This window comes from Oncorhynchus tshawytscha, linkage group LG07 (assembly GCF_018296145.1).
Source record: "Oncorhynchus tshawytscha isolate Ot180627B linkage group LG07, Otsh_v2.0, whole genome shotgun sequence".
NCBI lineage: Eukaryota > Metazoa > Chordata > Actinopteri > Salmoniformes > Salmonidae > Oncorhynchus > Oncorhynchus tshawytscha.
The window spans coordinates 24,585,346-24,599,854 of record NC_056435.1 but is presented as its reverse complement, the minus strand read 5'-3'; the positions used below and the strand labels follow the sequence as shown (position 1 = coordinate 24,599,854).

Genomic DNA, 14,509 nt, shown 5'->3' with positions numbered 1-14,509 from the left:
AGGTCAGAACGTGACATTCCTTGACCAGATGATGTGAAAATATCAAGGCATAGCTAAATCAGCTGGACACCAAATGCTAATCCAACAAATATTATGCATAATTATAGACAAACCACATTAATGACTATCGATTTAGGGTTTAAGTATTAAGGTAAGTTGACTCTTTCATTTAGAAGCATTCAATTTTGCAATGACATTTATTGTTTTGGATTTGTGTCCCCATGACAACTGTCTTCACCCAGTAACACAAGACACAAAATGTTATGTACATAGTTGCACTGCATTTCTTAGATCTCTATACAAAAAACTCCCTGACAGCTCGATCCAGGGTTCAAGTTCAAATTTAACTGATTAATGCTTAATATACTGTATGTTTTTTATTTTTTATTTTATTTTTTATTTTACCTTTATTTAACCAGGTAGGCTAGTTGAGAACAAGTTCTCATTTACAACTGCGACCTGGCCAAGATAAAGCAAAGCAGTGCGACACAAACAACAACACAGAGTTATACATGGAGTAAACAAACATACAGAAAATAGTGTTATAATGACGACTTACACTCCCATAAACGTAGGAACATAAAAATAATGTTTTTATGGAACACGATTTTAGACAAATCCGTTGTTGTAGAAATTCCCGCTAAGGACTCAAACTCAATGTATATGATCAATCTTTATTAACACGGCCGGAGAGGTTCACAAACTCAATCCAAGCTTGATGAAAACTCTCAAAAGGGCCTTTCAATCCTTGTATACCGCTACACAAACAAGTCATATAAGCATGATTTACATTATTCATTACTGCACGGCAAACGGGACCGGAGCGCCAAGTCTAGGTCCAAGAGGCTTCTAAATAGCTTCTATCCCCAAGCCATAAGACTCCTGAACATCTAATCAAATGGCTACCCAGACTATTTGCATTGCCCCCCCATTTACTCTGCTGCCACTCTCTGTTATCTTTGCACAGTCACTTTAATAACTCTACCTACATGTACATATTACCTCCATTACCTCGACTAACCTGTGCCCCCCCCGCACATTGACTCTGTACCGGTACCCCCTTGATATAGCCTCGCTATTGTTATTTTACTGATGGTCTTGAATTATTTGTTACTTTTATTTGTTACTTTTTTTGGTGATATTTTTCTTAACAGCATTGTTGGTTAAGGGCTTGTAAGTAAGAATTTCACTGTTGTATTCAGCGCATGTGACAAATAAAATTTGATTTGATTAGATTTAACTGACGAGGCTTCTTCTCTCAAACTTAGGACCTTGAAACTGAGATACTCCTTTTGGATCCCAGAGCAATGTTCTGGGGGTACTGCCAATTGGTCTGAGGAGGAGGTCAGAGTCACCTGCATGAACCAAGATAGAGTGAGAGGAAATGCTGTGTACAATTCAAGGCAATCTCTTTAGGCAACAACATTTTCCCTCACACCGTCAAGACACCAATGATGATAAAGGATAAACCTACAGTACCAGTCAAGAGTTTGGACACCTACTCATTCAAGGGTTTTTCTCTATTTGTACTATTTTCTACATTGTATAATTTTAGTGAAGACATCAAAACTATGAAATAACACAAATGGAATCATGTAGTAACCAAAAAAGTGTTAAACAAATCAAAATATATTTTAGATTTGAGTTTCTTCAAAGTAACCACCCTTTGCCTTGATGACAGCTTAGCAAACTCTTGGCATTCTCTCAACCATGGAGTGCTTTTCCAACAGTCTTTAAGGAGGTCCCACATATGCTGAAACCTTGTTGGCTGTTTTCCTTCACTCTGCGGTTCAAATCAACCCAAACCATCTCGATTGGATTGAGGTTGGGTGATTGCGGAGGCCACGTCATCTGATGCAGCACTCTATCACTCTCCTTCTTGGTCAAAAAGCCCTTACACAGCCTGGAGGTGTGTTGGGTCATTGCCCGATCGAAAAACAAATAGTCCCACTAAGTGCAAACCAGATGGGATGGCGTATCTCTGCAAAATGCTGTGGTAGCCATGCTGGTTAAGTATACATTGAATTCCAAATAAATCACAGACAGTGTCACCAGCAAAGCACCCCCACACCATCACACCTCCTCCATGCTTCATGGTGGGAACCACACATGCAGAGATCATCCGTTCACCTACTCTGTGTCTCACAAAGACACGACAGTTGGAACCAAAAATCTCAAATTTGGACTCATCAGACCAAAGGACAAATTTCCACCAGTCTAATGTCCATTGCTTGTGTTTCTTGGCCCAAGCAAGTCTCTTCTTCTTATTGGCGTCCTTTAGTAGTGGTTTCTTTGAAGCAATTCGACCATGAAGGCCTGACTCAAGCAGTCACCTCTGAACAGTTGATGTTGAAATGTGTCTATTTCTTGAACTCTGTAAAGCATTTATTTGGGCTGCAATTTCTCAGGCTGGTAACTCTAATGAACTTGTCCTCTACAGCAGAGGTAACTCTGGGTCTTCCTTTCCTGTGGCTGGCCTCATTCAAGCCAGTTTCATCATAGCGCTTGATGGTTTTTGGGACTGCACTTGAAGAAACTGAGCAATCGGGGGAGAAGGGGAGAAGGGCCTTGGTCAGGGAGGTGAGCAAGAATCTGTTGGTCACTCTGACGGAGCTCTAGAGATCCTTTGTGGAGAACCTTCCAGAAGAACAACCATGACTGCACAGCTCCAGAAAGAGTCTTGGTGGTTTCAAACTTCTTCCATTTGAGAATGATGGAGGACATTGTGTTCTTGGGGACCTTCAATGCTGCAGAAATGTTTTGGTACCCAAGGACAAACTCTTGACTGGTACTGTAGGTTTATCCTTTATCATCATTGGTGTCTTGACGGTGTGAGGGAAAATGTTGTTGCCTAAAGAGATTGCCTTGAATTGTACACAGCAATGCATCCTTCAAAACTGAGCAATCGGGGGAGAAGGGCCTTGGTCAGGGAGGTGAGCAAGAATCTGTTGGTCACTCTGACGGAGCTCTAGAGATCCTTTGTGGAGAACCTTCCAGAAGAACAACCATCTCTGCAGCACTCCACCAATCAGGTGTTTATGGTAGAGTGGCCGAATGAAGCCAACCCTCAGTAAAAGGCACATGACAGCCCGCTTGGAGTTTGCCAAAAGTCACCTAATGAGAGGAACCAGGCTATGTGGGGTGGCCAGTCCTCTTCTGGCTGTGCCGGGTGGAGATTATAACAGAACATGGCCAAGATGTTCAAATGTTCATAAATGACCAGCATGGTCGTATAATAATAAGGCAGAACAGTTGAAACTGGAGCAGCAGCACGGTCAGGTGGACTGGGGACAGCAAGGAGTCATCATGTCAGGTAGTCCTGGGGCATGGTCCTAGGGCTCAGGTCCTCCGAGAGAGAGAAAGAAAGAGAGAATTAGAGAGAGCACACTTAGATTCACACAGGACACCAAATAGGACAGGAGAGGTACTCCAGATATAACAAACTGACCCTAGCCCTCCGACACATTAACTACTGCAGCATAAATACTGGAGGCTGAGACACCGACCTGTAGCACTCACATCTGCAGCCATGAAATGCTTTGAAAGGCTGGTCATGGCTCACATCAACATCATTATCGCAGAAACCCTAGACCCACTCTAATTTGCATAACGCCCCAACAGATCCACAGATTATGCAATCTCTATTGCATTCCACACTGCCCTTTCCCACCTGGGCAAAATTAACACCTATGTGAGAATGCTATTCATTGACAACAGTGCAGCGTTCAACACTATAGTGCCCTCAAAGCTCATCACTAAGCTTAGGACCCTGGGACTAAACACCTCCCTCTGCAACTGGATCCTGGACTTCCTGACAGGCCGCCCCAGGTGGTAAGGGTAGGTAACAACACATCCGCCACGCTGATCCTCAACACGGGGCCCCTCAGGGGTCATTGCTCAGTCCCCTCCTGCATTCCCTGTTCACTCATGACTGCACGGCCAGGCACGACTTCAACACAATCATTAAGTTTGCCGATGACACAACAGTGGTAGGCCTGATCACCGACAACAACAAGACAGCCTATAGGGAGGAGGTCAGAGACCTGACAGTGTGGTGCAAGGTCAACAACCTCTCCCTTAATGTGATCAAGACAATTGTGGACTACAGGAAAGGAGGACTGAGCAGGCCCCCATTGTCATCAACGGGGCTGTAGTGGAGCAGATTGAGAGTTTCAAGTTCCTTGCCATCCACATCACCAACAAACTAACATGGTCCAAGCACACCAAGATAGTTGAGAAGAGGGCACGACAAAACCTATTCCCCCTCAGGAGAGAAAAAAAGATTTGACATGGGTCCTCAGATCCTCAAAATGTTCTACAGCTGCACCATCAACAGCAACCTGACTGGTTGCATCACTCCCCGGTATGGCAACTGCTCAGCCTCTGACTGCAAGGCACTATAGAGTGTAGTTGTAGTGCGTACGGCCCAGTACATCACCGGGGCCAAGCTTCCTGCCATCCAGGACCTCTATACCAGGCGGTGTCAGAGGAAGGCCCTAAAAATTGTTAAAGACTCCAGCCACCCTAGTCGTAGACTGTTCTCTCTACTACCGACTGTTCTCTCTGCAGTACTAGAATGCCAAGTTAAGTCCAATAGGCTTATAAACAGCTTCTACCCCCAAGCCATAAGACTCCTGAACATCTAATCAAATGATAATCCAGACATATTACCTCAATTACCTCAACTAACCGGTGCCCCGGCACATTCACTCTTTACCGGTATCCCCTGTTTTTACTGTTGCCTCGCTATTGTGATTTTACTGCTGCTCTTTAATTATTTGTTGATATTATTTCTTACTTTTTTAGGTATTTTCTTTAAACTGCATGGTTGGTTAATGGCATGTAAAGCATTTCACTGTAAGGTTGTATTCACCGCATGTGACAAATAACATTTGATTTGATTTGATTTTGCTTATGTAAATGTGACATTTGGTTTTTTTTATACATTTGCTAATATATATATATTTGTTTTTTGCTTTGTCATTGGGATATTGTGTGTAGACTGATGAGAAAAGACAACAATTTAATCAATTTTAGAATAAGTCTGTAACTTAACAAAATGTGGAAAAAGTCAAAGAGGTCTGAGAACTTTCTGAAGGCGCTGTATGGTTTATTATGTGTAGGTCCCTGTGAGTCACATGTTGAATGCAAGAGTCATGACTTTACTTTGGCCTACAAGACTATTTGGTCTGTAAAGCTAAATCACATGTTAGATGGGTATAGTAGGATATAAGGTAGGCTTTTATAAATTAATGATGATTTGGGTGCCCATTTTGGCCTACATTTGAATGGATGTCTGCCTACGCCACTGCTTTTGTAGTTTACCCCTGGCTGAACATGTTGGGCAACATCAGGAAATAGCGTAGCATTAGCCACCCTAGCATGGTGGTGGTAAATTGTGTTTTATTAAGACAGTATGCATATTTTCCCAGTTTTTTCCACCGACTTTCCTGTGTTTTGTATGTTTTTCCACACTATGTGGTTGGAATAATTCTGTGACATTAACTAGGTAAACATTTTACGATTTCGGGTGTGTTCGTAAATTCAATCTGCAGTCCCAGAGTGTGCTCTGGGTGTTCCAGAGCGTTATCAGATTGTAGATTCAGAGCGTTTCGCTCTTGGAGAGTTCAGAGCGCACACTGGACTCTGGGCGAGGAGTAGGGTTGATCTGAGCGTTCAACAGCAGTCAAGCATCCAAGCCAACTGCCTAACGTTGGCTAGCTACTTCCAGACACAATTGAGAGAACACCTCACTCTGACCATTTTACTTGCCGTAGCAGAGCTGGTTAGGCTGGTTTCATGTTATCCAGAGCGTTGGTGACTGTAAATGTGCAAGAATTTATTACACTTTTTTCCCCACACGTTTACTGACACTGGCCATATTCAACGGGGCGCTAGAGTGCTCTGAAATTTAACAAGGAAAAGCACAGAGTCTTTTTTTCAAGGGAGACCTGGCCAAGAAGGCAGCAACAATCAATACATTACATAATTATAACATACAACAATACAATACAACATTTTTAAAAGCATTTACACTCCTCTGCAATAGAGTCTCCCATCAATATTTTTAATGACCAATAAGCATACTATATACTCAAATCACGTCACAAATAGTATGGTTAGTGCGGTAAGTATGAGTATTCCAACACAGCTTTGGTAAAAGGAATAATAGAGCCATCTTGCGGTCTGTTGGTTGTTGTTTTGTAATATGTAAATAATGTCAAATGTAGGCTACAGATACCGGTAGCCCTTATGGAAACTTGAAAATGTAAGGTTTTCAACCCATAGGAGTCAATTGTCAAATGTTCTCTGTATTCGCATAAGTCAACAGCCTTGGGATGCTTCAAGACATATTACAGGTTGAAAGGGGGCGTATACCTGAGGAGCAGGTGGGGACAATTTAGGAACTTTATTGGAGATTTCCAAGACAAATCTGATGAGATTGTTTAAAAAAAATTCAAAATGGTCACTTAATTTGTACAATTCCAGAGTGAAAGAAACTAGCTCCCTGGTACACAGAAAATACCCGAGCTCTGAAGCAAGCTTCCAGAAAATTGGAACGGAAATGGCGCCACACCAAACTGGAAGTCTTCCGACTAGCTTGGAAAGACAGTACCGTGCAGTACCGAAGAGCCCTTACTGCTGCTCGATCATCCTATTTTTCTAACTTAATTGAGGAAAATAAGAACAATCCGAAATTCCTTTTTGATACTGTCGCAAAGCTAACTAAAAAGCAGCATTCCCCAAGAGAGGATGACTTTCACTTTAGCAGTGATAAATTCATGAACTTCTTTGAGGAAAAGATTATGATTATTAGAAAGCAAATTACGGACTCTTCTTTAAACCTGCGTATTCCTCCAAACCTCAGTTGTCCTGAGTCTGCACAACTCTGCCAGGACCTAGGATCAAGAGAGACGCTCAAGTGTTTTAGTACTATATCTCTTGACACAATGATGAAAATAATCATGGCCTCTAAACCTTCAAGCTGCATACTGGACCCTATTCCAACTAAACTACTGAAAGAGCTGCTTCCTGTGCTTGGCCCTCCTATGTTGAACATAATAAACGGCTCTCTATCCACTGGATGTGTACCAAACTCACTAAAAGTGGCAGTAATAAAGCCTCTCTTGAAAAAGCCAAACCTTGACCCAGAAAATATAAAAACTATCGGCCTATATCGAATCTTCCATTCCTCTCAAAAATTTTAGAGAAGGCTGTTGCTCAGCAACTCACTGCCTTCCTGAAGACAAACAATGTATACGAAATGCTTCAGTCTGGTTTTAGACCCCATCATAGCACTGAGACGGCACTTGTGAAGGTGGTAAATGACATTTTAATGGCATCGGACCGAGGCTCTGCATCTGTCCTCGTGCTCCTAGACCTTAGTGCCGCTTTTGATACCATCGATCACCACATTCTTTTGGAGAGATTGGAAACCCAAATTGGTCTACACGGACAAGTTCTGGCCTGGTTTAGATCTTATCTGTCGGAAAGATATCAGTTTGTCTCTGTGAATGGTTTGTCCTCTGACAAATCAACTGTAAATTTCGGTGTTCCTCAAGGTTCCGTTTTAGGACCACTATTGTTCTCACTATATATTTTACCTCTTGGGGATGTTATTCGAAAACATAATGTAAACTTTCACTGCTATGCGGATGACACACAGCTGTACATTTCAATGAAACATGGTGAAGCCCCAAAATTGCCCTCGCTAGAAGCATGTGTTTCAGACATAAGGAAGTGGATGGCTGCAAACTTTCTACTATTAAACTCGGACAAAACAGAGATGCTTGTTCTAGGTCCCAAGAAACAAAGAGATATTCTGTTGAATCTGACAATTAATCTTAATGGTTGTACAGTCGTCTCAAATAAAACTGTGAAGGACCTCGGCGTTACTCTGGACCCTGATCTCTCTTTTGAAGAACATATCAAGACCATTTCAAGGACATCTTTTTTCCATCTACGTAACATTGCAAAAATCAGAAACTTTCTGTCCAAAAATGATGCAGAAAAATTAATCCATGCTTTTGTCACTTCTAGGTTAGACTACTGCAATGCTCTATTTTCCGGCTACCCGGATAAAGCACTAAATAAACTTCAGTTAGTGCTAAATACGGCTGCTAGAATCCTGACTAGAACCAAAAAATTTGATCATATTACTCCAGTGCTAGCCTCTCTACACTGGCTTCCTGTCAAAGCAAGGGCTGATTTCAAGGTTTTACTGCTAACCTACAAAGCATTACATGGGCTTGCTCCTACCTATCTCTCTGATTTGGTCCTGCCGTACATACCTACACGTACGCTACGGTCACAAGACGCAGGCCTCCTAATTGTCCCTAGAATTTCTAAGCAAACAGCTGGAGGCAGGGCTTTCTCCTATAGAGCTCCATTTTTATGGAACGGTCTGCCTACCCATGTCAGAGACGCAAACTCGGTCTCAACCTTTAAGTCTTTACTGAAGACTCATCTCTTCAGTGGGTCATATGATTGAGTGTAGTCTGGCCCAGGAGTGGGAAGGTGAACGGAAAGGCTCTGGAGCAACGAACCGCCCTTGCTGTCTCTGCCTGGCCGGTTCCCCTCTTTCCACTGGGATTCTCTGCCTCTAACCCTATTACAGGGGCTGGGTCACTGGCTTACTGGGGCTCTCTCATGCCGTCCCTGGAGGGGGTGCGTCACCTGAGTGGGTTGATTCACTGTTGTGGTCATCCTGTCTGGGTTGGCGCCCCCCTTGGGTTGTGCCGTGGCGGAGATCTTTGTGGGCTATACTCAGCCTTGTCTCAGGATGGTAAGTTGGTGGTTGAAGATATCCCTCTAGTGGTGTGGGGGCTGTGCTTTGGCAAAGTGGGTGGGGTTATATCCTTCCTGTTTGGCCCTGTCCGGGGTGACCTCGGATGGGGCCACAGTGTCTCCTGACCCCTCCTGTCTCAGCCTCCAGTATTTATGCTGCAGTAGTTTATGTGTCGGGGGCTGGGGTCAGTTTGTTATATCTGGAGTACTTCTCCTGTCCTATTCGGTGTCCTGTGTGAATCTAAGTGTGCGTTCTCTAATTCTCTCCTTCTCTCTTTCTTTCTCTCTCTCGGAGGACCCGAGCCCTAGGACCTGAGCTCCAGGACTACCTGACATGATGACTCCTTGCTGTCCCCAGCCCACCTGGCCATGCTGCTGTTCCAGTTTCAACTGACCTGAGCCCTAGGACCATGCCCCAGGACTACCTGACATGATGACTCCTTGCTGTCCCCAGTCCACCTGGCCATGCTGCTGCTCCAGTTTCAACTTCCACCTGACTGTGCTGCTGCTCCAGTTTCAACTGTTCTGCCTTATTATTATTCGACCATGCTGGTCATTTATGAACATTTGAACATCTTGGCCATGTTCTGTTATAATCTCCACCCGGCACAGCCAGAAGAGGACTGGCCACCCCACATAGCCTGGTTCCTCTCTAGGTTTCTTCCTAGGTTTTGGCCTTTCTAGGGAGTTTTTCCTAGCCACCGTGCTTCTACACCTGCATTGCTTGCTGTTTGGGGTTTTAGGCTGGGTTTCTGTACAGCACTTTGAGATATCAGCTGATGTACGAAGGGCTATATAAATAAATTTGATTTGATTTGATTTGAAAGAACAGGCTCACATATTTGCGGTGGGCAGATAGAAAGTGACCAAATATACTAACTTTATGCCAACCAACTTCAAGAGCTGTAGGTAGGCTACTACAAGCCACAGCCCTACTTTGGGGGGGAACATTAGACCAGCATCACAGAGACATTCTGGGACGGATCGAGCTCCACAGTAGTCTGCATGGACTAGAGAGGGTATGGCTGCGCGAGCGAGACTATTTCATCTAGCCACAATTGTATTCCTGTTTTCGAACTACTACTCCGCCTCCCAGGCACCAGGCACCAATAAAGGAAACTCGGACAAATGCAACAATAAGGTAAAAATGTTTTTTAAATTGTTAAAATCAGGAATTTCTGAAAAAGCTGCAGATAAACGTCGTGTCATGAGCGCGCGTTAAGTTCCAAGTCTCGTAGATTGCTGAGTTCTTCTCATGCTCAGTTTGGACATTTTCTTTAAACCTAGTTGTGGAAATGATAGGAATTATCGCTATTTATCCCAAAACATTTTGGGCGGAAGTTTTTTTTAAACAAATGAAGTGAACACTTCATGAAGTCAAAGCTTTGGTTCAAAGATATGTATATTCTACTTTACCTTTTTTCCCAGTCTAGTTTACAGTGATATTTTATAATAATAGTCTATCCAATAAACCCACGAAGGATTTACATACAACCATGTTACCAGTGGTGGGAAAAGTACCCAATTGTCTTACTTGAGTAAAAGTAAGGAACTTGTTTTTAATTTATGGATAGGCAGGGGCACACTACAACGCGCAGACAATTTCCGAACGAAGTATTTATGTTTAGTGAGTCCTCCAGGTCAGAGGCGCTAGGGATGACCAAGGATGTTCTCTTAATAAATGTGTGAATTTGACCATTTTCTTGTCCTGCTAATCATTCAAAATAAGAGTAATTTGGGTGTCAGGGAAAATGAATGGTGTAAAAAGGACATTATTTTCTTTAGGAAATGTAGTGAAGTCAAGTACAGATACTACTTAAGTAGTACTTTAAAGTGTTTTCACAGAAGTACTTTACACCTACAAAAACATGGAAAGGGGAAAAACGAATCTAACTAGTTGTGGACAGTTGGAAATGGCTATTAGTTGTATAAGGTGAAACTGTTGCAGGTGAGAAGTGGTGTGTGTGTGTCTCTGATCCACTGTCTCCAAAAAGGTGTTGACCTTAGTACAGTCCCATTTCACTGCCAATTGTCATGATAATGTTGTGACAGTAGACATGGCACAAGGGGTGTTAGGGACCTATTATTTTAGAGGGGGCATGAAGAATAATGATTAGAGAATAATCATTATGCCTATTTCTGTGTAAAAATAAATAAATACTAATAATTCAAAAAGTGCCAAGAAACATTCAAAGTCCTTAATTTTCTGGATTGACTGACCTTCATGTCTTAAAGCAATGATGCACGGTCGTTTCCTCTTTGCTTATTTGAGCTGTTCTTGCCATGATATGGACTTGGTATTTTACTAAATAGGGCTATCACAATACAACTGATTGGCTGAAATGCATTTTGAAGGAAAGAAATTCCACAAATTCAATTTAACAAAAATGTCATGTTAAAAAATGCTTTTTAGAACTTTCTCACCGACTGCACAAACTGTCATTCTGTAATGTCAGCCAAACTATGAAACATATTCATTTGCAAGTGATGGACAGTTGAAGAATCTAACTTTTTCATAATGGATATATCTGGGAATTGCATCCTAGGTTTCAGCGGAAGTCTGGAGGAAAAATGCAATCAACACATTTATATATAACAGGTCATGTGTCCCAAATGGCATCCTATTCCCTATATAGTACCCAACTTTTGACACAGAGAAAGTAGTGCACTATAAAGGGAATAAGGTTCCATTTGGGACGTAGGCCAGGTGAAATCACCCCTTTGGTTTCCTTTTGTGCTTACAACCACAAAGTCCCGCCATACTACATGGGACAACGAGATAGTTGTTTGAAGAGGGTCCCTGTCGTACCTCTATGGGCTGGTTAAAATGTTTAAAAACATAGCAGAGAACTCAACACATACTGTAACGTTTCTCTGAACTAAATTAAATAAGGGAAATGCATTAGTCTATTTTGAAGAGTACACGGTCCACACACAATGTGTATTTTGTTGGCATAAAATAAATGTTCTGATTGTAATTTGGAAGGCTGCTGCCCAATTGTTTCAATGGTCTGCTGTACTTCCTATTATGTGGACAGCCATGCGATCAGAGGCAACAATAACATTGATAGCAGCAATAGCACTAATCACAATACGACTCTGTTTTCGGTTCCTTGTTGTGAATAGACTCCAAAAGACAAAACCATAAAACAGGATGTCAATTTGTGTCTGATGTATGAGAAAAGACCGAATTGTGAATTCCCGGAGTGTAACCCTACATTAGTGTGTTTTGCACCCATTGTCAATGTCCCTATTATTCCTAGTCATGCCTTGATTTACAGTGTCAAAGGGATGGAAAGAAAAAAGACAATGTTTTACAATGTCTCCAGACGTACACAAACAGTGGCCTGGCCAAGTCTTTTATTGTGGTGGCCTTGGGATCTCTTACCAGCCCTGGCTTGACTGCACATGTGGGACACATGTTTCCTTCACTTTGTCTTTGTTAATCACAAACTCTCAAAAGAAATAACCCCCTCTTGTTCTCTCTTTTCTTATGTCTGTAACATCTGGCTGCAGATGATTGATGTCGGGGTGGGAGGTGCATTTGCTTCAGTGTTGATGGTGTGTGGAGGGAGAGAGAGTTTGTAAGAGGGAGAGTGTGTTTTCATGCTGAAATGTGTTCTGTTTATTTTTTAAATTTAACCTTTTGTTTAACCAGGTAGGCCAGTTGAGAGTAAGTTCTCATTTAAAACTGTGACCTGGCCAATATAAAGTAAAGCAGTGCGACACAGAGTTACACATGGAAACTGTGTGTGCGCCATGCTCGCACCTGTGTGTGTGCATTGTGGTAACAAGGTTTAGAGTTATTCCTCTCCACCTCCTTGAGGGAGCATTGAAAACCACCCAACCAACTCGTATCCTTGGAGGCAGTTTTGTGTCTGTTCTGTGGGAAAGTTCCTGGTTGGCTAGCTCTGAATCGGGACAGAGCCATTGCCCTGGAGCTTTTCTCAATGAGGAGGCCTGGGCCTTTCAGATGCATGGCTGCCTGCCTTTGACAGGGAGGGAATCCTGCTCCTAGGGAAGAATGGCTGCTTGGCCCTGGTAAACGGGAGGTATGTTAAAAGTGAATTAAAAGTCCAGTGTGTCTGTCCACCCTACCAGGGTGCACTGCATTGTTGATGGGCTGGTCAGAAGCTAGCTTTATGAATGAACCTGTGCAAGACATGAATAAATAATGAAATGTTCAGAGTTAGAAATAAGTTTTGCTTTTGTGTGGAATTGTTTATCTAATTAGATTTTGTACAAACGTCCGCAGCCGCGTGCACACACACACACCCACGCACTTTCAATGACTGGCCGTGTCCGAATACCCATATTAGCGTTTTAAATACTATGCGAAAAAATGTTTTATAGTATGTGGAAAATAGTACTCTGAATGTGTCATCTAATGCGCGATTGCATTGAGTCCCGCCATTCTTTCATTTTGGTACAGCGCGTAAATGTATCTGATTATCAGCTGTAGTCAAACACCCAAGTCGGGAAAGACCAGTGACTTCTACTAGATCAAATGCCGAATTAGTATGCAGTTTAAGTATGTAGTACGCTAGTATGGGTATTCAGATACAGTGACTGTATGAGTCTGACAGACTGAAGTCATTACCACCAATTATCCAATCTTTCCTCTTTACCTCATCAGTGATCTGCTACCCGGGGCACTTCCTGCTTCCTGCCAAAAGCTCAGAGCCCAGAATGAGATTATACAGTGGTCTCTTCAAAAGCTCCAGAGTCAGACATCTCTATGAAGTTACGATACAAGGTACTCGCCTGTGTTTCAATACGACTGACCAGTATTTTAATTATGACTACTGTGACACAACGGCTCAGACCCCCAAAGTGAGATTACACAGTGCTCCCTTTAAATGCTAAAGAAACACAAGGTACATTCCGGTGTTCATTGTTACTCCTCAGTAGTTATTTTATGACTACCACCATATAATGTGGGCAGCCATAGAGGTTAGGGTGCTCAATATAGTAGTTTGTTACCTTGTGTTGCCGTGGGAAGTGTTACTGCACTTTATGTTGTGTTGGTTTGGTCGCTCAATATCCACAATTTTAGTTGTTTTTCTTCCATGGAGTTGAACAAGTAAATATAATTTATGCATTTATTTGATTATGGAAGAGACAAACGTGTGTATGCACATTAGTTTCTATTTCGCCCTGTCTTAATCATTATTTCACCCCCCCCCCCTCACACAGCTTAATGTGGGCACTCACATTTTTCAACATGTTTTGTTTTATAAAAGGATAGATTTGGAGTGAGAGAAACTTGGATTTTTCGGCAGGTACATATGCAGGATGCTACACCCCACAGCATGGCCTTCGCTCCAGATCAAAGCTCCAAACCTACAACCTAATTTTGACAAATTTAACCAGATAAATTACTGCTTCCAAGTTTTTATTTTTGCAAGCTATACGGAGGATGCTCTAGTCAGCAAACAGCAGAGACCTGAGGACACCATTCTAACCTGGAACTGAGCCAGATACAAATTCAATTAGCACTACGGTGTGAAGTAAATGGTATTTGGGCCCAACAAGTGTGACTCTTTGAAGTGTCCTCTGAAGCCCCTTCCTGCTGTTCAAAGACCATTCACTGGCAGTTTCAACAAATCTGCCTCCAGAAATAAAAGCTTCTCCCAAGTGGGTGGGACACCTACTCCCATTCCCTGCTGCACTTCTAGGATTCTACCTGGCGATCTGTTCACCGTCTGGCCTATCTCCCCGT

At 42.6% G+C, this 14,509-nt stretch overlaps 1 protein-coding gene across 2 annotated transcripts in view; it reads left to right on the top strand.

The window, feature by feature from the left end:
• The first annotated feature begins 9,655 nt into the window (after nucleotides 1-9,655).
• LOC112254174 (interleukin-17 receptor D) overlaps nucleotides 9,656-14,509 on the top strand; it is a 48,847-nt gene continuing 43,993 nt past the window's right edge. For both annotated transcript variants that reach the window (XM_024426469.2, XM_024426468.2), the window contains exon 1: nucleotides 9,656-9,928. In XM_024426469.2, the coding sequence (XP_024282237.1) occupies nucleotides 9,809-9,928 (120 nt within the window). In that variant the 5' untranslated portion in view covers nucleotides 9,656-9,808. The remainder of the gene's footprint in view (nucleotides 9,929-14,509) is intronic.